The sequence below is a fragment of the Pseudopodoces humilis genome, chromosome 1 (assembly GCF_049639895.1).
Source record: "Pseudopodoces humilis isolate 2021_Gansu_Grassland_sample_001 chromosome 1, ASM4963989v1, whole genome shotgun sequence".
Classification (NCBI taxonomy): Eukaryota; Metazoa; Chordata; class Aves; order Passeriformes; family Paridae; genus Pseudopodoces; species Pseudopodoces humilis.
Genome location: NC_142200.1, coordinates 35,386,266 through 35,410,643, shown reverse-complemented (window position 1 = coordinate 35,410,643; position 24,378 = coordinate 35,386,266). Strand labels below are relative to the sequence as shown.

At 37.0% G+C, this 24,378-nt stretch overlaps 1 protein-coding gene across 2 annotated transcripts in view; it reads left to right on the top strand.

Moving 5' to 3' along the window:
• Positions 1 to 24,136, top strand: part of NKAIN3 (sodium/potassium transporting ATPase interacting 3) — a 334,300-nt gene extending 310,164 nt beyond the window's left edge. Inside the window, exons 6-7 of one of the 2 annotated variants that reach the window (XM_088058125.1) lie at positions 19,632 to 19,715; positions 23,309 to 24,136. In XM_088058125.1, coding sequence (XP_087914251.1) covers positions 19,632 to 19,715; positions 23,309 to 23,322 — 98 coding nt within the window. In that variant the 3' untranslated portion in view covers positions 23,323 to 24,136. The remainder of the gene's footprint in view (positions 1 to 19,631; positions 19,716 to 23,308) is intronic. The other variant, XM_088058130.1, reaches the window with a different exon arrangement.
• The last annotated feature ends 242 nt before the right edge of the window (positions 24,137 to 24,378 follow it).

Here is a 24,378-nt window from a genome sequence, read left to right as displayed (position 1 = left end):
AGAATGAATGTCAACAGTATTTTTTGGTTATAGGATAAATAACATGCAACCAAATATTTATTTATAAACTTTTATTCATATATCTTTACACAGTTGTTTTGTTTCTTCACAGAATAGGTCTACTGGGTGAATATCATAGGAAAAATTAATTTAGTGTACAGGAAAGTATTTGATAATACCTGGAAAATCTTACTGAAAACATAATTCAAGTAATTCATGTCTGTGATGGAAAAGTAGATTGTTTCATTGAAAAGAGTGTGAAGGGCTATAAACAAAATATTTGTCCATTGCTAAAAATGGTACAATATTCAGTTCTCCGTCCTAATACAACAGACATTAGTATCAAATCTATTTTAACACTTTCATTTAAAGGCTTTTATTAGGAGGAAAATATCAATGAGATTCTCAGATAAAACTGAGTGGTAAGGAGCCATAAGCATGTGTGCACACAGTGTACAGTGGAAAGGCAAAAGGAGCCTGGATAAAGATGGGTGCTGCAAAGGAGAAATATCAACACTTGGAGAAGAGGCATAATATGTAGGGCTCAAGGAGGAAAAGCCCAGAAAATGCTTCCTGGGAAAGCTGGACACTTCCAGTTAGGCAGGAGCTGGAAGCACAGGGTATCAGCAGATGGCACAGCAGCACGATGGCTGTGTGGTTTGGGATGTATAAACACAGCCTTTGCTCAGTGAAATGAGGACAACTACTCCTTTCCACACGGCTGCATGAGTCATGGCAGTAGCCAGGGCTTCATAGGGATAGCTGGAAACTTTGTTCATGAGCCAGTTACTAACTAGATGCCCAGAACAGGGAGGCTACATCAGGTGTTAGGGGAGGCCTGCAGGCTGATGAGGAAGGCACACACTACAGTGTCTTTGAAGAATGATCATGTGTCACATGCACATCCACATGCAAACAGATGCATCTGTACCTGGGAAGACAGACTCTTCCCTTTTTACACAAATATGTTATATTATTGTTGGGTTTTAGGTGTTTTAGGTGTGTGTGAAAGACAGAACTCCCAGCAAAGAATACATGTTCATGGAAGCTGCAGTCATGTGCTACAGAGCATATGTGGTTTACATATGCAAGTCCTCATGGGAGGTTTTTCATCTTTTTCTGCTTGTCTTTCAGAACTGTCAATGACAATTTGTTCTTCTGTTACAAGTGAAAATCACCTCACTTGTCTGGAAAATATGGTGTACTGTCCTTTGTTAGGAATGGACAAATTTCCCGTTTCACTTGTATCTTTACATTTGATCTTCTACTCTCATGTGAATGGGTTTTTTTGGTTGGGAGAGAATGACCTGGGGCAGGAGCAAGAGCAGTGCACAAAGGAAGGAAAAAGAGGAGCAAAGAAGTAGCACAGGTGCAGCTAGGAGGTTTTACAACCATTGGAACAAAACCATTTCTGATTTGTTACTTTTTTATTGCCTTCTAAGATTCTGAACTGTATCAAAAGCAAATACCTTACTTTGTGTCTTAGTGCCTGTTTGTGTTTTAGAGCCCTCTATGCATATAGACAAATACAATATAGATAGATATTATATTGTTAATAATATATAGGGTTAAACAGATATGTTTTGAATAAAGAAACATCTGCTTAAGGCACAGTGAGAAAATGTTTTGGTTTGATAATTAGCTGAGAAGAACAGGACTTATTCTGGAGAAATTCACATTGCTAACTTGCAGCATAATGAAGAGAAAATGATTCCAGATGTAAGGACAGTGGTGCTTCAAAACAGATTGAAAGCAGACAGTATTTACATTAGGATAAAAGTCAAAAAACCTGCAAGTAAGACCAATTTTATGCATGTTGATATGACACAGTAGATCTTTTTCTTAGGTAGATGCAGCTATTCCATCATATTTTAGCAGTAGTTTGCAGAGAATAAATCCTCAGCCATCTGAGTGTCAGAGCCCCACTAATTAAATACACTCTGCAATATTCAGTGTATCGAGTTAACCCCAGTTCTTGGTTTAAACCCATCAGGCAGACTTAAAAATTAATAATAGCTGCCTGTTTAGCCTCTGTGCAGTGCTTAAATGGATTTTGAGCCTGACATTTCAGCTGATGGACACTTTTCTGAACAGTAATAATGCTTGAGGAAACATTTATTTCCAGATATTGCTCACCTTACCTACATTTCATACTGTAGTTAACTTTTACTCAGAAGGAAGATGGTAAGAGGTCAAAAGGAATGAAAAAAATAAAAAAAAGACACGTAAAGGGTACACCATGGTAGTGGGGTTAATACCTTCCATCATTCATCCTAATGAAAATGTCTATTTATATCTCTTCCTTTCATTTTTTCATTTCTTTCTTTGTAGATCTATCAATCTCTATAAGCCCTTTCAAAGGAGTAGAATATGTGAAACTTGCAATCATAAAAGCCTGTCACTATCCTGTTTGTGAATCATTTTCTCCTAAAAATGAACTCAGAAACTGATTTCCACCTTGTCAGAATTACTGTTTTAATTCAGTGGAGTCTGGAGACTAGGCAAAATACATTGCTAAAATCATGATTAAATTTCTAAATAGATTCTGGAGTTTTTTGAGAAACAGTTACTCAAATAATAGCAGCACTATTGCTGCTAGATACTAGTTCATAAATGTGACACTGACACATGTCAGAAATGATAGTTCTGTACTCTACTAGATTTTGTGGAGTGGAAACTGATTTGTAAACAAATTGCATGAGGAAACAACAGTGAAATCAAAAGGGAAGGTTTGCCAGAAAGCTGTAGTTGTGATTCCAGCATTTTTGTAAAAATGAGGCTGAAATGCCAAAAAGGCCAATCCAATGAAACTTAAACCTCTTTTGGTCAGGGACAAAAATAAAGGAAAGGGCTTCCATTTACCATGAAGATCTATCCCCTAAATGAAAACACAAGAACAAAATTAATAAGGAAAAAAAGATTTCATTTTTGTCTGTCCTCTATGCTAGTTGTGTTCAGAGCTCAGCTGTACTTTCAGAGCAGAAGGAAGATGAATTTGTTTTTACAAATTACAAGTTTCCCCATATTGTGGTACCAATATGACCCTCCATATGCTATCATTAGAAAGATATTAAGTAAAGCAAGATATATTATTACTTCCACTGAAAAAATACTGCATTGCCTTATCTGACATATGGCATTACATTCATTCACACCATTGAGCATCTGCTGTCAGTAATCAAATGAGAGAAAGAATTTTATATCACATTTAATTTAATATTTATAGTTACACTGTATGTCCAGCAGTGATAAATTTCTTATAAATATGCTATTTTTTTTCAAAGTGAATGAAGAACTAGCTAGCAATAATACTAATATTAAAAAGCACTATACTAAATATACTAATATTAAAATATTTGATTACCTTTATATATAAGCATCCAAATTTCCTTAACTAAGGAGTTTTTGGGGACCAACTACTACTATCTTTACATTAATTGCAATTGTATATGCAGTTGTGTCCATTTACCTTCTGAGAATTTTTGTGATAAAGTGTTTGATATCAAGGATCGCCAAGAAGGAGGATTTTGCACTACTCTTCTGTTGGGCAATACAAGAATCAAACCTCCTTAGTCAACAACTGTCCTAAATTACCTCCTTGAAAATGAGGACTGAACAAAACTTGCCAAACAGCAGCACAGGTCATCACTGGGCTTTAGCACTCTCACCTTTAAGCCACAATGACTTGAAACAAAATGTGTTGCTCCTCACCAGTGGTTGAGTATGCTTGACACAGGCTTTTAAAATGACAGTAAGCTTTACTGCTTGGCAGTGGAACAGCCCTATAAGCTGCCATATTGACAGAATTCTCCTGACTTCAGTGCTTCTGGAAAACAGGAGTGACTACTGGTATTCTTAGAAGGCTTGAAAGCAATTTCCACCTTTCTCTTCACCTGGACAAGAAACCCAAAACCCCAGAATTTTGACTCACCTGTTTTGGAAAAACAACAGTATCAGGTATTTTTGCCAGGTATACACATTGCTAGGCATAGAATAGTAGTGGATTCATAACCAGATGTATTCTGTAATTCAACTGAACAGTTTTCTAAAAATAAAAAGTGGCCTCCTGTAGAGATGAAGTGTCCAACATACCTGTCCTCAAAGGAGGTCTGTGATATCTGGAAAGCCAAGGGAGCCCAGCCCAAGCCACAAGTGGTTCCTGCTGCTCCTGGCACTGAGGTGCTGCCCACATTTCAGGGTGGCTTATTCCCTGCTAGCAGCCTCTGTTGTCATCCTGCAGATACCGACCATGAACTGAAGGAGAGGTTGTGGTGTGGCCAGAAATGTCACCAGGCATATCCAGGAGGATTCCTCAGTTCAGCTGTGGCCCAGGACAACCCCACCAGACATTTAATGGAGACAAATGTCAAGTTGCAGTTTCTATAGACTCTAGAGGTCTGTCCAGCTGGAGTTTGTTGATTAGATAAAGACTCATCTGTTTACTACCCTAATTACACCTGACTCTGCTTTCTCCTGTAGTGGAAATATAAAGGATAAACCTCTGTTCTAACAACACTTTATGATTTAACAACATTATATGGTCCTACAGTCCTTTGGAGTCCTCTTTATTTATTGTTAGCCTTAGTATGTGAATTACCTGAAAATGCATGCTCATTCCTACACTAACAAAATGAATTCTGAAGCATTTAATAAAGGAAGAAATACTGCAGGGATCTTACACTATTTAAATTACCACTAGATACTATTTCAATTTCTTTCTCTTTATTTTTTATTTTTTTTGCATTCAGTTATTATATATTACATCAGAAAGCATTTATTCTAGTTCCTATGGAAACAGATGCATAGATATAATGCACACAACCAAGGGTAAAATCTTTGAGGTGGTGTAAAAGAAAAGCAATTAAACAATATAAATATAAATGTTAGGAAAAAAAATCTTGATTCTAGATAAGCTATTTGAAAAAAAATGCAGCAAAGGCATGATCCCCCCCTTCTTTTATTTCTGGATTATTCATGGATGAACAATCTGTTACAGGAAAGCAAATCTAAAATATATATATATATATATATATACACTCATGCAACTGCTTACTGTTACATTCTGCTAGCAAAATATAAAAAATGGTTTTCATTTCCAGTTGTGTTTTCCATTGACTGTTGCAGAACACTGTTCTAAGAGATTGTCTTAAATAACAGATAGTGTACAGTATATGGAAAGGGGAGTCTTAACTGTGGAGTATTTCTAGCAGCAGCAAAAGTTACCTGCTTGAAAGTACCATATATTTCATGTGGAATGTAACATGTGAGGTTTGTCCAGATAGGGTGCAGACAAAGTGTGAGGAAATGGCATCACTGAAATGAAGTATAAGCTAACTCAAATTTTTCATTGGTTGAACATAGCTTACTCTAAAGTGTGAATCAAATAACTTGAGGAAATCCTCCTTGAGTTTCTAAACCACTTCAGTAAAATATTTTAGTCTATCCTCAGTAAAGAATTAATTTCTTAATGTTGGGTTGCTTGAATAGGTATGGAGACACCATTTCCATGCAAGCCACCAGCACATTGATTTTTCATTAAGGAAGGGGATAAATCACTCAAATAGTAAGAGTACATCCTGTGCATTCCCACAATTCCTCCCCTAAGCACAAGTCAGAAATTTCTTCCTGAAATTCAGTAGAGAAGAACCACCTCAATCACTTTAGCAAAAATAATATTATTGGATATCCTCCAGAATATTAGTAGGTCACAGCAGTAGTGATTAACTCACAGTGCAGTTTTGAAATGGTTTTTTGTGGGCAAGGGCCAAGTTCCCAGAGCCAGCTGTATCTGGCACTACAGACAGCTCAGTGGGTGAGGCATATTCTCCTCTGCTTCATACACTGAAATGATACTTGGTCATTTTGATCAAGTTGGAGTTCTCCAATATTTTTTATTGTTTTTTGTAAAGAGTTGAGTAAGAGTCTGAGAGTAAAATTTAATATTTTTTTAAAGATCTCTGTTATACCAATGAATTGTGTGAGAGTTCATCTGCCAAAAGGTGCAGAGCTGCAGTCACTAGCTTCTATCCACAGTTCTCAGTTCTGACTGTAGAAATACGCACATATATTACGTAGTCATTTAAATGAGACTTCAGGAGCACAGGTAAAGCATTTAGAAATATTTGTAAGGAAAGCAAGATAGATTTTATGTACTATTATCAGAAAGCACTAACACAATTTTCTGAACAGAGGTATGTGTCAGAACGGTATTATATGATCATGAGACAATTGTACCTGTTTTGATAAATATGTATAAGTATATATATGTATATGTGTGTGTAGGTGGATATGTATATCCATATGGATGAGTATATAGTTGAATATATACATATTTTGGTTCAAACACAGGTATATATAGACTTAACTTTAAATTGATTTCCAGACTGATAGCTAGGGAAGGCTAGTTCACTACTACCTGATCAATTTCTATTTTACAAATATAGCTAATGTTAAACATTTCCACCATGGATTCAGAGCATTCAGACTAGATATATAGAGGAATGTTTTAGAATGAGGATGATGAAACACTGGAAGAGGTGGTGCCCCATCACTAGAAACAAAACTGAAGGTAAGCAGTCTGATCTAGATGAAGATGTTCCTGCTCAGTGCAGAGGGATTGGACTAGATGGCCTTTAAAGATTTCTTCTAAACCAAATTATGCTATAATTTGGTGATTCTATGAATATTATATGCCATATCACATATATATATACACACATCTGTGCAACTATGTACAAATTCAACAAGGGGCAAAGGCAGGATCCCACGCCTGGGGAAGAACAACCCCATGCACCAGCACAGGCTGGGGCTGACCTGCTGGAAAGCAGCTCTGCAGAGAAGGACCTGGGGGTCCTGGGGGACAACATCTGTCCATGAGCCAGCAGTGCTCTGGTGGCCAAGCAGGCTGATGGTGTCCTGGGCTGCATTGGGAAGGGCACTGCCAGCAGGTCGAGGGAAGTGATCCCGACCCTCTCCTCAGCCCTGCTCAGGCCACACCTGGAGTGTTGTGTGCAGTTCTGGGCTCCTCAGGACAAGGAAGAAAAGGCCCTACTAGTAGAGAGTTACAAAGATCATTAGGGAACTGGAGCATCTCTCCTGTGAGGAAAAGCTTCAGGAGCTGAGCCTTTTCAGTCAGAAGAGATGAATGAGAGCAGAACTTACCAATGCATGCAGCTATCTTAAGGGCGGTGTCAAGAGGATGGGGCCAGACTCTTCTTGGTGGTCTCCAGTGACAGGAGATGGGGCATTGGGTACAAACTCAAACACAGGCAGCTCCACCTGAGTATGAAGGAAAAAAAAAAATCTTTATTTTAAGGGAGGCAGGGCACTGGAACAGGCTGCCCAGAGAGTCCATGGAGTCTCTTTCTGTAACTAGACACCAACAGCAACCTGCTGTAGGTGAACCTGCTTTAGCAGCGGGGTTGGACTACACAATCTTCAGAGGTCACTTCCAACCCCAAAAAGTCTGTGATTTTGTGATAGAAGAAAATTATCTTCAAGTAGAAATATACTTATAATCATGCAGTTTTCTTTAAACTGGAGATCATACCTTCCCTTAAGATTTCTTTGTTTACTGCTGCAATAAATAATACTCTTATTAAAATGGAATAATAAATCTGATTTTAGGGGTTATATAATTTAATGAGATTTCCTCAATAGTTCTTAGATCCATGTATTACTTCCCTATTCCCAAATACTCAATATGCCCTTTTTTTTAACTGGCTCATTTGATTCTAGTTTCTACTAACCTAACTTAATATTGATTTTGTTTTAGTCTCCACCTTCCACCTCCTTGGCCTTTCCGTTTAAATTAAATCTGTCTTTAAATGGATGCTATCCCATTCTCCAGTTGCCAGCACCTTAGCCTTTTCACTTAAATTGCATCTATTGTTAAATCAATCTTACTCCAGCATCCAGCGTTGCTCTCTTGAGCTTTACACTCAACATCACATACAGGCCTAAGTGGTGCCCATTCCTGTCTGTACCTTTCATCCAGCTGCTCCATTAAAATGAAACCTCTTTACAAATCCATTTTCCACTTCCAGTAGCAATCCTCTTACTTCTTCATTTCTGAGTGGCAGCAGCCTTGTGTCTGTTTTAGTTTGTGGAGCTTAAAAAGAAACTTTTCAGACTCTCACTCTTCTGTGTAAATGCCATCTCTCCCAAATCTTAACTGTCATGCAGATAGGTTATCCTAATTTCTGGGTCTCAGCTTAAGCAACATCCATTCCATTGTTACTGCTGCCTGAGTGGTAATTTCCCAGTCAGCAAATCATGTCTAAGAGCTCTGTCTTGTAATAACAGCTGCCTTTGGTGTGGGAAGTGCAAGCCTGGAGCAAATGATGTGCCCCCATAATGACGGGGTGTGCTGAGCCAAGCAGGGCACAGGATTAGTCAGGCTCTGCACTGGTCTGTAAAGTGTCTTTATGATATGCTGATAAGGAATCTGGGCATTCAGTGAGCAATGAAGAGGCATAGTTGAGATAACTATACCCACGGCTTCCCTGATTTGATGTGTAACTTAACCTGTTTGGCAGACCCGACGGATTTGGAGATGAACTAGCAGTTTAAGTGGTCAGAGACCTCAATGCCTTTTCCTTTATGCCCATGCCTTGCCTGCAAGAGAGATGGTGAGGTTTCATCTCAGAAGAAGGAAAAGCCCTCCCTTCTTCTTTAAAAATTAAAACAGATCCATGCAGGCCACCTGAGCTGAGAGACTGCCTGATTTTTCCTGAAGATAAGGTTTGCTCACAATTCTGATAGCACTAAGCTTTGTAATACAGCAGTAGAAAAGCCAAAGCTGCTAGTTTCTTGTTTTAAGGGAGTATCCATGACAAAAATAAAATATGGGTCCCTTTGTATCTAATAGGTTCCAATGTAATCATACATATAGCCTTAGAGGATATTCAAACTACCTAGAAAAGCAGGTACTATAAATTCAAAAAGAGATGGCTAACCAGCACAAGTGAGTAAAGTACATTGAACCAAATCATGAATTTCAGGTCATAGTCAGGTAAGTTTTGAAGATCATTTTATTTGGTATGGATACTTTCTCAAGATGTGGCAAAATTGTAAAAAGTTGAACAAAAATTAACTATCCAGCACTTCATACCTCTTTGAAAATCTCAGGTCTCAATCTCATAAAAGCAAGCAGCATCTTCCACCAAGAAAAATTGTCAGTTTTGTTTGGAAGAGAGAGGGATAACCAATGATTCCTGATAAGATCAAAGCAAGAGAAAGACCCTTGCAAATAAAGTATCACAAGAATTTCTTAGAAGAACCAATGTCACAGAGCAAGAGAAAGGAGAAATTATTAAGTCAGTTGATGAGAGCATGGTGCCAATTAACACCAAGATTGTAGGTTCTATCCCTGTATGGGACATTCACTTAAGAGCTGGACCCAGTGATCCTTGGGGGTACCTTCCAACTCAGAATATTCTGTGATTAAAATATTGAAACTAATTTAGCTGATAGTTGGTAAACACTTTTCTTTATCCTGTGAAATTCTTACCTCTTCTTTAGTTCTCTTTATTGTGTTTCTGATGTCATCACAACTTCAACCTTTCATAAAGTAACCTTTTAAAATTCCTCCTGTTTTAAACTTTGACTTGCTGTCTATATGTTGTGCTTTTTAGATTTTCTAGTTGTGCTATTTCAGCAGCCTTAATGTTTCAGTATATAAGATAAGCAAGATTTATAGCAAGAGGTATTGTCTTAATAAATCAGGAGATATAGCTGTTACGGATTTCCAGCTGGGCCAATTGGTCAAATAAAACATATTGCCTGTTCCTAGAAAAGCTGTTTTTCAAAAAAGGCTACATTATATTTATTGCATTTAGTCTGTATTGATGATGTGCTTTATTAACTCTGTATCATAACAAGTCTTTCTCTTACCAGTGCTCTGTGATTTGGGTCATAGATGGACTCACTTTAAACTTCATTTGACATTATTTTGCCTTGGATCAGTAAATATACAGTTGGTTTCGCTAGCAGAAATTTAATCTCAGTTCAACTGTGTTTTTCTCAATATCACAGACTAGATACAGCAAAATTAAGTGATAATATGTGACTCTCACCATTTATATGACGGCTCTTATTCCTTGGCATTGATTTCTACTCATTCTCTTTTCCTCCTTAATGATGACAATATGTTATTTTGAAGGACTGAAGTTTGAGAGTTACAAGATTTTCAGAAAAGTGTATTTTTACTTCATCTCTCTTCAGGGAGAGTTTTTTTTTATGGATGAAGGCAGTATTGCATTATCTTTCTTTTTCATTAGCAGATTGATTCACTGGTGGCTTCAAAGTGAGTATTAATCCTGTTACAGACTCTACTCCAGACATTCATCTTTCTCCTAATATGAAATGATGCCACTTTCTAACAATGAGAAAACTGTTTTTCTAGCCAACACATGTGATATTTTCAAGACCACTGGTTATTGTAAGCTAAGCTCCCACTTTATAATACTCTACCTTCTCAGCTCTATTTTCAAAGCTGAAAAAGTAATCATTTTATGTCTTGGGGTGTTAAGAAGCTAATTTGAGTTGGTGACAGAGATGGTAATACCAAAAGCAATATTAAGAGATGATATTATAATAATATAATATTATATATATGTATATGTATATGTATATGTATATGTATATGTATATGTATATGTATATGTATATATGTAATGAATATTTTTTCATAATATGAGATATTAAGACTTTCAAGTTGACTTGAATGTGAAGATAGAGCAGGAAAAAAAGCGATAAAAATATGAGAAGCAGTAGATTTCCTCATTTGCAGAGAAACACTCACAGAGACAGATGGTACTCATGGATGCACTTGGATGTGATTAAGCAGTAAACTTAGCAGATATATCCACAATGTCTCTAAAATGCTGGATGGTCATATATTCTTGGGTAGGATGAGGGTACCACAGAAGAACCTGATAGTGCATTTACTGAGGCTGTAAAAGGCTCACATGATACTGAGAAAAGATTCTTTTGCTGGCTTCCTCATGTTGAAAAACTAAAAGCAAAAAGAAACAGAAGATTAGGACTCATTCACAGAAATAAAAAATTGAAAGGAAGGTATTGAAAATCTGAAGGTCACTGAAGGGATTTGTTCACTTCTGTTTCCTATCTGTAGATTTTGATTCAGAGAAGGCACAGTAGGACCACAGGTTTCTGCTGGGAGGGATGTTCTGCTGGGATGAGAGGAGAGCTCCATTAGTGCTGGAGGAAACTTTGCCTGCTTAGCAGAGGAAAAAAAGTAGTTTGGATCTAAAGACACTAAAACCCTGGGAGGTTTGTGGTAGAAAACTTTGGGGTCTGCCACCTCAAGGATTGAAGCAGACTTCCCGTAAGGGAGGCGTAGCTGTGAGAGTAGATGCAGGGTGGGGAATGCACACAATGCCCCACACAAAGGAGCAAATGTCCTGTGGTGAAGCAGGATTTCTACTCAAAATGTCACTCATAATCATGAGGGAAAAGGCAGGATGGTAAAAGAAAAGGAGGATGATGAAATGGAAATGGCTTCATCTGAAATGGAAAAAAATGTTAAATACTGTTAATGGGTTTGATATCACAAAGTGGAAGATAACATCAGATCAGTACTCTTTTGCAAAAGCTGACTCTTGACCTCTCAGGCTACTGGAAGTACAAGTCTTAGCATCTATAGCAAGTTCAGGATATCAAGTTGTTTGAGGTAAAGATGGTAGTTCTGTACCTGGATCCCAGAAAAATCAGCTACTAATAAAGGAAGGGCCAGGGAAGGACTTCCCTGATTGACAACAAAAGATGTTAACAGGAAAGCATATTAAGCAGATATTAAAGCAAATAAAAAGGAGTAATAAAGGAAAGAAAAATTGCAACATGGGCTGAATGTGACAGAGCTTTAGTCAGCCAGACCTTTGAAGCAGATGTGCATTAGAAATAGAAATTTCCCTTTATAGAAAACTTCCCAAAGATACCGCAACACAAAACTCATAAAAGGCAGAATTAAGTGCATTATAAACTAGCATGCTTTTTAAATGGAAAACTCAAAGTTACTGGATCATACAGAATAGAAATGAGAGGCTTATAGCATTTCCTTCATTGTTTTCTATGTCTATGCAGTTGGAAGGTCACTTGAATCTCAGCCAAGTCTCTGGCTTCTTGATTTGCAGGTATTCTTCTTGGCCTCCCAAGTTCTTTCCATTGTCCCTAAGGCTGCCTGGTTTGCTGCTCCCCACTGCAGTCTCTGCATGAGGAGCAGCTTGAGAATCTGGCAGCTCCTTCCCTCTCTGGCTTGCACCCTGTGCTGTGCCATGAGCACTCTCCTAAAGGTCCTTGGTTCACTTCACTTTTTTGAGACAAGTAAAGATACAAACACATGAAGCAAATATCATGTCACAGAGGATGATTGTAGCAAATTTCAGAAGCAGCCTTTCATCCCTAGGAAGGTGGGGAAGATGGGAAAATCCAGAATCAGTGATAAGAAGAATCCCTCTAGTCCTGTAACCTACTTTTTTAAAATAAAATTAATGTTCCATTGTGAGCGGATGATGTGAACTTCCTTCAATACATAGAAATCCTTTCCTTCAAATGTCAGGTGTTCTAGTATGTCATGTATTTGATCTTGCAAATACTTTTCTCTAGGAATTTTATCTTTAATAATGCATTAAGTTTGAACAGGTTCAGCATTAATTTTAAAAACAGGGAACATTCCTTTCTCATACTAAAATATCTTAGTTAAGGTTAGAAAAAGCAGCTGTGATATCCTTGGGTATGTAACAACAAGGCAGTTATAAATACTCAAGTCTTGCCTCAAAAATAAATAATTGGATCTTACCGACAAATAACTGAAGCCAAAAGAAATTCTATGGATACAAAGAAAGACAGGCCAGGAACAGAGCCCTGTGGGACTCAACTGGTAGGAAAAAAAAACCCTAACTTGAAAGAACAAAACACCTAGCCTGCAACCTAGCCATGATCTGTAAGTGGAATAGATCAATTCCAATCGGTCTGAGCATCTGCACTGAACATTTTTGAAAGAACGCTGCAGTTTATGGCATCAACCTCAGCAGTAATATAAAAGCACACTAATACATAGTGTGTATTCCTGAATCAGAATACCAAAAAAAAGATCAAAGCATAACTTCAAAAAGCAGATTCAGAGTTCTGTCTCTTTTGAAGTCAACTTGGACACATTTATTGTGAAGATCACGTGGAGGTGTGACTGAAGCTGTAACAGCCTTCTGTACAATAGTCCTGAGACTATTTGAGTTGCCATTTTAGTGGATAGATTGGATGAACTAGTGGATAGGACTCAGTGGCTTGTTTCTCTCCTAGTATAGTGTGAATGTTGTTGATAGATGTAGTTTCTGGGCATTTAATATCTTTCATGCATGGTTTATTTTTCCTTTGCAGGATTAATTTGTATATAGGCAGTATAGTAACATAAAGGGGGATCACAGAACATTCTGCACCAAAAGGGAATAGATCAACACGGATGCCAGAAAAGGAAAAATAAGTAATTAGTGAATACTAATTTTTACCAATTCTACACCTCTAATTTTCTCACTGTATTAAAAATTATCTAGGAAGTTTTAGCTAGAATTGTTTAGCATTTACTTGGGTCATATGCAGAAAGAAAGCTACCCTTCATTGTATTTGAAATCTCAGACTAGAACTAGCAATAGCACTTTTAAATACAAGCCTCAGGAGAAAAAAAACAAAACATTTTTATTTGTCTGAAATGTTTTTAAATACAACTTCCAAATATTAGTATTCTCACTAAAATGTTAGTATTTTCATTAAAATGAGGAACAGAAAAATATAGAGACCTATAAAGGAAGAAAATGTATCATCAGACATACTTAGTTTGGATTGCATTGCTGAAGAATAACATAAATCACAGCCAGCTGTGCTGAGATGTACAGGATGGTTGGTGCCCAAGCTGATAAGTATTTAGAGAGAGTACAGTATAACATTTTAAAGCAAAATGGAAAACTACTCCTCATCAACTTAAACTTTGAATGTGGGTTGGCACATAGCACAGTCTCAGGAAATATGAATGTTTTCTAAAGCTTAAAGGAAACAATTTATACAGTTTATACAATATATTTACACCTGCAGTGTAAAGTATATTTTTTTCTGTTACTAAATTAATGATAGTAAACTTGTAGTAAATACTACTTGATAGTAAATATTTTTCTACACTATTTGTGTGTGATAACCATACTTTTCTAGGGACTTTTGCCATGTAGTGTCCAAGAGTCCTTAATGATTTGAAAGTGACTGAAAAATACTTACTTTTCGGGGAAAAAACCCAGCAAAACACTGTCACTTAGTTTCAGTAATGGGATGGTATGACTGTAAATAGCTTTCAAAGGCATGGCACAGAGAAGATTTTTGAAAGATACTCTCATATTTGGAATGACTGGGGAGGTCTGGGTTGAGAAGGCTTGAGCAATTTTCAATTCCTAACATCCTGGATCTTCTTCATACTTCCTTCGTCTTACTGGGCAGTCATATCCTTGGAGAATAAATGATATTGATCTCTTGGATGTCATATCACTGGTAAAATGAGGAGAGAGTTCAGTAACAAAGATCATAGCTGAAATTTCCATGCGAGTGCCCTTTCTAAGGCAACTTCTGAGAGGATCCTTCTTTCAGTGCAGCCCTGTAGAGAAGTGTGGTATTTACATGTTACAAGTCAGAGCAGTTTTTAAAATTTTGATCTATCCCACTGGTGAAGACTAAGAAGAAAATCTGGTGCAAATATCTTAATAATTACTGTGGAACATTGAAATATACCCCTTCTAGCTTCCAGTAATAGAAAATCAAGTAAAAGGTTGTCTGTTAGTAATTTTCTACCACTTTATCCTGTTTCAACCTGATTATCATCTGCCAGTACTTTATAGAGACAGAGCAGCAGAGGGCCACAAATGATTACTAAAGTCTCTTCTCACTTTCTTAATTGTCCTGCACACACCTTCGTTCCTTTAGTCCTCCACATAAGTGAGAAGCTATTCTTGTGATCCTGCAATAGAATGTGTGATTCTTCTGCTGCTTGAGACTTAGGGACTCAGGCTTAGTATGAAGAGGGGAAAATGGGTAGTATAGGCTCCAGACAGACAGCTGGGTCAGTCTGGGTCAAGCAGTGAAGGGTGTAAGGGCAGTGGATGGAAGGCAACTGAAAAAGCAGTTTTTTCAGGAAAAAAACCTGCTTATCTGGAAAGTTTATGTAAGCTACAGGTGCAAACATTGGAAAGTCCAAAGTTTGGACTTTATGCATGTAGCACCAACTTATCATTAATCCCCCAGTTTTGTTTCCTGTTCCTAATTGACTTTGGTTTCTTTTCTGCTAGTTGCACCCTCTTCAGTTGCATACGTTTTCCTTATTAAAGTAATTGCATTGATGTATTGCCATTCAATAAAAAGTCTCAGTTCAAGGAAAATATTTCAGTGCAAACTAGTATTTGGAATCCCCAACAGGTTAAGAAAAACTTCTGTGCATAAAAATACAAGTTTGAGCACCTGCTATCCTGCCTCTCTCTTGGAAAGGGGACAGATGGAGGTGCCAACCATTCCAGCCATCAGCTTTGGGACTTACTCCCATTTATAAAATGAAGAGGCAAGCATCAATAGAATATAAGGCATTCCAGGCCAAGAGACTGCAGGATTTACTAAGAACTGTGTTATTGCCATATTGCTGCTCAGTTCATAGGCTGCACCTCTAGACATACTTAGAATTTGCCAACTTTGAAAGAGGAAATTAGTAATATACCAATGAACTGACAAGCTCTGGCAGCTGTTTGCATGGGGCCTGTCAGCAGGTCAATGGGATATTGCCAGAGAAGCTGAATTCCAGATGAGAGGGTGGAAAAGGAGACAGGATTTTATTTTCTGAACTCTGATTCTTTTACGTTAACTTCAAAGGAAAGCAAATTTTAACTTGCATATGGGTGAATGCGCTGGATAAATAGTAGCAAGGCAACCTGAAATGTCATCTGTCTAGAAAAGAATAACCCTCAAAATTACTGATGACAGTGGATACACTTTCTTCAGCCAGCAGCATACTGCACTTTTCTCAGTCAGGCAGATTATGACAGCTGTTCCTCTGATATGGCCCGTGAATGAATGAACATCACTTTAATGGACTGCCTGCGGTGGACAGCCAGCACAGATTTGCACTTCCAAGCACAGCGGGTAGTGAACTCTAAAGGAACATTTCACACTGGCCATTAAGCATCCACCATGACCACAAAACTGAGGTGACACAAGGAGAGAGCAATTCCCTGGGAATAGGGATCATGTTTTGCAGCCAGCTGCAGATAAAATAACCAGCTTCTGCTGTGACCTGCTATTATCTGTGGGATGCTAAAAAATCCTCTCCCTAGGATTTTAAGTTTCTCTCTGCATGACTGTAGTTAATGACTGGACTACATGGGGTGTTCCTTATTTAGTGACTGAATATCCCTACTGCTGACAAGTTGTGGTTGTTGGTTTGTTTTGGGTTTTGTTTTTTTTTCTTTTAATTTAAAACATAGTACAATAGAACTGTATAGAACGCTGTTTTTTAATTGAACTTTCTTCCAGGCTTATGCAACTTTCTGAAGCTATTTAATGTAGTCCTGTGAATCTATGGCAGAAAATACTCATAATCTATTAACCAGGCAGAAATAAACAAAAACAATTATTTTATATCATCCTTAAACCAATATTTTACTCTTGGAAAACCTACATAAATGTTGCTAGTATTTATTTCTGGCCTATTAAATAGAGGTATGTGTGCATCCAAAAGTTCATTCAGTGTAAAGTTTTAAGATATTTGACATCTGCTTACACTGAAATGTACGTAATAATGTCTTCGCCTCCAATGAAAATAAAAATTCAATTTTCTATGTTTAATGGCCATTTGTGGTCTTAGTCCTTTAAAACTACTAATTATAAGGGATGAAAATACCAGGTAAAATCAAAATTAATTTTTAAAACTAGAAGTAACTTATAATTCAAATAATTGATGACAAATCTTCATATTAAAGAGCTAGCAGTCATAAAATAGAGTGCATAATGTAAAATGGCACATTCCATTGCTTTGTGTGATGGAACAGATTCTTGCCTGGAGAATAAGCTTCACATAAATGTTAAGGTGAACTTCGGCTTTAATACTACGTAAGACATCTTGGATTGCTAAAGAGAAAGCCTTGGCTAAACAGGTTTGAGCAGCTCATCTCAACACTTGCTGGGTGGTGCTATTAAATATATTCTCCTTGTCAGAACAAAGACATATCTATGTTGTCAATCATTAATACATCTCAAATTCATTTCTTACTCAAAAAGATTTGTTGGTAGAAAGGCTAGTTTAAGTGGTGAACTGCCTCAAAAACACTCTTAGCTCCTTGTGTTAACTTGTGCTCAAATTAAAAAAAAAAAAAAAAAAAAAAAAGCAGATAAAACATCTCTAGACTATTGGAGATTGGGGAAAACTAAAGTGCATAATCAAAAAAACCAACACAACAACAACAAATCACAGTGAACGTGGTTAATTCTAAAAAATTATTCAGTAAATATGTAATGTATTAGACATCTGGCATTTAGCTCTGAGGTTCCCAACACATGAAGGAAATTGATCTGTTAAAGCATGTCCAGAGGAGGAACACCAATTAGATTAGAGGGTTGGAGCAGCTCTGCTATAAGGAAAGGCTGAAAGAATTGGGAATGTTCAACCTCAAGAAGTGAAGGTTTCAGGGTGACCTAATTGTGGCCTTCCAGTACCTGGAGGGAGCCTAAAAGAAAGATGGAGAGGGACTTTTTACAGGAGCATGCAGTAACAGGATGAGGAGGAATGGCTTCAAACTGCAAGACAGTAGGTTTAGATTAGATTTTAGGAATAAATTCTTTATTGTGAAACTGGGGAGACACTGAAGCAGATTGCCCAGAGAAGTTGGATGCCCCATCCCTGGAAGTATTCAAGGCCAGGTTGGATGAGTAGCTCACTCTAGTGGAAGGTGTCCTTGTCTATGGCAGAGAGGAAGGAACTAGATGACCTTCAAGGTCTCTTCCAACCCAAACCATTCTGTGATTCTGTGGTTTAAAAATCAACTTTTACAACAGCTCATCTGCAACTATTTCTCTGTAAGGATGTGATCGCACTAGTGCTGAAGTAAATTTTGATTCTTGTTGTGGCATGTGGTGACAACATTCTGAAGGAGAGCAGCAACATGAAAGGAACACTGTAGAAAGAGGAGGTGCAGATAGGCTGGGGCAGGCACTCGGGCTGGGCAAGCTCTTCAGCACATTATGTCCTGCTCAGACAGTTTTAAGAGAACAGTCTTGGGTAAGAGGTGATGCGGCATGATTGTAGTACATCAAGTTCAGTTTTCAGTCATTTCTGGACCCAGGAGAAGCAAACTGAAATCACCAGGAGCATTTCCACAGATTTCAGTGGGTATTTCATTAGTCTGTTGATCTCTAAGCCTCATTTTCCCATTGTCTCGCCCTGGATAAGCATTGTCTGTTGGTCTACCTAGTGCACACATTGACTGGGAAAGGACTGCTTCTTTATTCTGCTGCTCACACAGCAATTAGCTGTGATGAACAATTAGCAATTAACAATGAGTATCAAAATTCTGCTTAGGACTTTTGTATACTTGCCTATATATAAACAAGTGAAGGAGGTTTCTTTCCATGCGACCAAAGAATCCTACTGTACTGTGAATTTGTCAGCTCTGGAGATGTCTGCAAAAGGCCCTTTGAAATCAATAGAATAGCCTTTTCCACAAACCTGCTTTTAAGATTTCTATGATAGCTTGAAATTGTGGCCACTTAGAGCTGCTTAAAATCTGACCAAAATAACAAAATACAGGATTCAGACTAAAATGTCTTTTTTTAAAAATCATTATCACCACAAAAGGAACTAAAAACTGCTCAAGAGCACATTATTTCTGACATAGAAGGATTCTGAAAAGGTGTCCTGACCCCACAAGTTCATTCACAGAAGATGCTGCTGCTTTTTCATATCTAGTGATCACTTGTTTATTCTTAACTCAGCTCTCATGCCTCTGGTGTTTCTCCATGCTTTTCTACAAATCCGTTGAGCCTGATGAGTTCAGGTGAAATTGGGTTCACAAGCTAAACTGTTTCCATTGCCTAAATTTCTAAACATGTGTAAAGGAGTATAAGGGGAATTTTTAAATAAATTACATATATATGTATATATTTATATATATATATTATATCTATCTATATTTATATAGATATATAAAAATAAAATATATATATATATATATATATATATATAATTTGAGATTGCCCTAAAGAGAATCAGCTATTTTACCCCACAGTGGTTTCTCTTTACGTGCTCTGCACAAGAGTGAATGCTCCTTTTGCACACACACCAGCAGGAGTGTGTATGTCTGCTCATCCAACTGCTGCCTGTCTTTCCAGGCATGGGACTAAATATACCCCAAGGAAGACAGAGCATGGAGCCTTCTGTAAGCAGTTTCCACAGCATCTTTATCTACTTGGTTTATTTCTTGTATGCAAACCTGTGCATGCACTTACCTTTTTTTTTAAACATAATTTGTCCACATTTCTTTTTCAGTTGACATATTTTCATTTCCATTTGTTCATTTCTGGAACTGTTGTATTTTCAGTTGATTTCATAGGCGGACTTGACACATACTCCTACCGACAGCCCCCCCAGGAACATGTTGAGTTAAAGCCTGTAAAGCCTGTAGGTAAGGTTCTGGTCCCATGGACCACATTAATCCTTCTAAATGAACTGAACTGAAAGCTAACCTTCTCCTAAAATAATTTGGGCGTCAGATAACTGATAATTTAATTATATTTTAATTAGAACTTAATTAAAAATTAATCCACATAAAACGTTTGAGTAAGGACACTTTGTCATTGATGGCATATCTGCTAAGGCAAGGATTAGGAGATATCACTGTGTCTGCAGCATGATCGTGCCTCATCTTAACACAAGGAGAGGCTCTCACTGAAGGATGGAATTGCTTCTTTGCTGAATTTTTAGCAAGAAAATAGCTGGTTTATAGCTTCTGCAGCTGCAGAAACTTTAATGAGATTAACCCATTTATATAAAAGCAGTAGTTTTTACATTTGTCTAGCAACTGAAAGAAAAAGTTTTTCTGAAAAACTGCTTGTCAGACTAAAATCTATCTATAGAGTTTCACTAGAAGTTCATTATCTCTTTGTCATCACTTGCTTGCTCCATGAAAATCACATTTTCATAGACTCTTCCTGCTTTGCTACCTAATGAATAAGTTTGAATGCATATCCATTACTTTTATTTGGAAAAAATTAGGATAAGGGCAGACATTACTGGTATATGTATTTTGGCATATAACTTCAAGTAGATGAGTTTTCAAGGTATTATTGGTAAACCAGAAGTTGTTAATTTGGAAATTCTTTATGGCTGAAGCTTGTTGTGATGTTGCTATCTGTCTTTAAATTTACCTTTGGGCCTTTCATGCCTCTTAAATGCAGCATGAAACACACATACAGCTAATTAACTGAAACTGATTTAATGACTTTCTCTATCTTGCTTATCGGTTAACAGAATTAGAATGGGTTGAAGGTTTTTCCTTGTGTATGCATGTGTGCACATGCTAGGAGCTTTAATTTATAATGGACAATTACTAAAAAACTGTTTAGGGTTGGAACCTGGCACCTGAACTTTATCACTTTATTAATTTTTGCATGTTTTTATAATATACTTTATTCATGATGCAGCTTTCCATTTTTAGAAATAAACAAAGACAAAATTTTACTAAAATTTATCTAAATATTAGAGAATTATGAAGGCCCAAAAATATGGTGGATACTGGAATAGGAACAAATAACACATTAAGACAACTAAATTAAATTATGAACCTTCTGACATCTGATGAAGTACATGCTCTATATTGAAGTCTACATTTCTTTAGTAATATTTCATTAAATGTCTATTTTGCTGCATTTTCTGTCAGAAAGACAGGCAAAATGTGGGTTTGAACCTTCTGAATAAGCTGCTAAAGTTAAATTGATATTCAGGAGCAAGAAGACCATGCCTACAACACATACACCTCTCCATGAAAGATTTTAATCTCTAAACCTGCATTCAGATCAGTTTTAAGCATCAAGTGCATAAATGTTTAGTACTTTCTTAGCAAACTTACTATAATTAAAGAAGAAAATAAAACACATATTCATTAAATACTTATAAATACATTCCTGCAAAATATATTAATTTGTTTTGCAGTAGAAAAGTCACAGCATCTGATAATATGTTCTTTGATAGGAGATTTTCGATAAGTAGCTCAAGGGCTTTGGGGGTTGTTGGTGATTTTACAATACTGGAGAACAAGAGTTATCTTCCCATTTCTTATGAATGTGTATCCTTCTACCACTGGGAGGGTCCTCTCTGGCCTCCTTATTGCTTCAAGGAGTATAAAACTGGGAGAGAAATTATATTGGGTTTCCTTCTTTATTGATGTTTTGGTTGTATGGACTGAAAGATATGGAGGAACTTTATCTAAGTTGAGAGGAAAATTACTGTCAGTGATCAAAGTCTGAATTAAAAGCCAAATTGCTGGAAATAATTTGGTCAGCGGATTGTGCCAGAACTTTGCAGATGCTTATCTCTCTGCAGCACATTAGCCTTCTTGACTCCTTTTGATGAGTTAATTGCTATCTGTATCAATAGTTAAATACAGTCTGAAAATTCTTAGTACCTCTAAAAAGTGACTTCTGGTGTCCAGGCTGTGCTAAACTCCATTTCTGAGAGTTAGCATTCTCTTAGAACTGAACATGAATAATGCTTGTAAAAATACATTAAAAGCCTTTATAACTGTTACTTTATAAATGAAAACTTGGCTGTATTTCCTTTTACTCATCCCTTTTATTTCCCTTATTTCATTAATAAATTAACTAAACATAGCCCATTGAAAATACAAGGCTCTGTGGTCTCATCCAAGCTATGCAGAAGACAGTCTGGTTTTATCAAGTGCTCACATTCAGTATAATGTCTGCTTAGTGCTACCATAGTTATTAATGATTACCAAGACTAAGATTAATTTTCCTTCTCACCTCTAAGAAGGAGTTAAATTTGAACTTGTTCCCATGGGGAACAATTTTTAATACAAATATGAATGATCATGGCTTGCCTGTTTGCTCTTTGTTCTGCCTGTAACTCCATTAGGCTACGGGACAAGGAGAAAGAAACAGGATCTTTGCTCTCAGCCATGCAGTTTCAATTAAGATGTGTGTAAGGCAGGAGAAAACAGGGGGAATAGAAAAAAAAATGTTTGTGTTCTCTTTGGGACTGAAGCATATGGACTACAAAGAAGACTGTTGTGCCTGTTTGAATCACAGTATCAACAGCCAGGTCACTCAGTAATATTTAGAAACACTTCATGTACTGATATGTGGAAAAGAGAGGAGCATGGTGGCTAGAAGGAAAAAATAAGCTACATTTTGCATTAGAGGTTAATATTATTAATAGTAATTATAATATATGTTAATAATCATGCTGTAATAAGAACAATGTAGTAACATAATAATGAAATTTTTAAATATCATTGTAATAGTAGTAATAATAATAAAACTACTACAGCTTTGAGCAACTCTATCTGGACAGACACTGAATCCCTAATTCCAGTTAGAGATGTCCCTAGCCCTTTGAAGAACACTATTAATTTGTGCATGTGGAACAGATCCGCTGTATGAGAAACTGTGCCAGTGGAGAGGTCACCCCTCTGTGATGCATCTGTGTGATCCTGTCCTCTTTGCATCTGCTCCTGAGACTTTACCAGCCTTTAAATTGCTCTGAAAGACCAACATAGATTTTCCAAGATTACACAAGTGAAAATGGTTACAGGGAGTCGTGTGAGAATACATAGATTCAGTGTCACTGTGGTGAGAACTATGAATAGTGTGAGTCCAGCTCAAATGCTCATGTTTGTAAACAGATCACACCAGAATTTTATAACTGGGTGAAAAGATGTCTCATGCTGTTGAAATACATTATACTAAAATGAATCTATTATTTTTATAATGGATTTACGTAGCTTTACCAGTAATGGGACTTCTCCCAAAAGTTTTTTGCTCTTGTGGTATGCAAAGTACAAAGCTACTGCTTTGTACCCAGCCATTCATTCTTGACCATATAGATGAGTCTCACAGCTGAAAAAATTAGTGACTACATGAGATTCAACCACTTGTTCATTAGTAACTAACCTCTCAGCTGGTATAAATTTACAGCTTACAAATTAGAAGATAAACAAAATATATTTTCATTTGTAAGTAATTCTTATATCCTGCATTTTAGGTCGAAGTAAGTAATGAACATGGATTCAAGACTTCTGCTGCTGTAGCTGAAGAAACAGATTTTAGAAAAAAAAAGACCAACCTTGTGACTCATCGTTCTGGAAGAAACCCTCCACATCTGTTCCTCACGGCATGTGGATTATTCTTCCCACAGGCTCAATGTCATTATCAGCGTTGTTATTTCGTAGATCCTTGTAGACGATCTTGAATTTTTAAATAATTTACTTCTATGGACACTTGTAAATTGTAAATTCTTTTCTTTTTTAATTTCAATATTTTTACAATGTTTAGTGTTGAGGCATGAAAACAACTTGTGAAAACTAGGAGGAAGATGCATCTTTCTCAAAAAATCAGTGTTTTTTGACTGAGAGGATCATACCGTGCCTGGTCAAGATTGTGTCAGTAAACAGTAATTTTGACTCCAAAATATGCAGCAAGAGTCAAACCCTAATAGTGTTCAAGAGATCATTTCAATGCTGTCTTTAGAACTCACAATGTCCACTCCTTGCATTGTTTGAACTGCTGAATGCAGTAGGGATTGATCTATCACTCTTCTTACCCAGATGTTCAAGCACTAATGTACTCACCTAATTATTGCAATTCATATGTGACTCCTCCTTTCCTAATCTCTTTTGCCCCAAGTCCATCTCCAGTAGCTGTCTCTGAAGAGAAGTAGGACAACTGCTCAATGGATGTCCATCTCTAGGAACCCTTACACCCAGGGCTGTTTAGATGTCTGTGATTTGCACATTTTTAAACTCCTTTCCTCCCTTCTCCCAGGAAGAAGCCAAGCATGAATGTACAGTATGAGGCACCAACAGAAGCCTTAGAAGCCTCTGGGGACTAATTTTTCTCTTAATTTAAAAGTAAACAAGCAAAACTGAAAAATGCGTGTAAAAATTTGTAAAGCTATTTGTAAATACTTCTAGACAAAGAACATGTATGTAACTGTGGTATTTTGTTTTCTATTCTGTCACCACTAGCATAAAGTGATACACAAAGCTATTTTCTCTGGAGAGCCAGCAGTCTTTTTAACAGAACACTTTGTTTCTTTCATCTTGATTACAATAT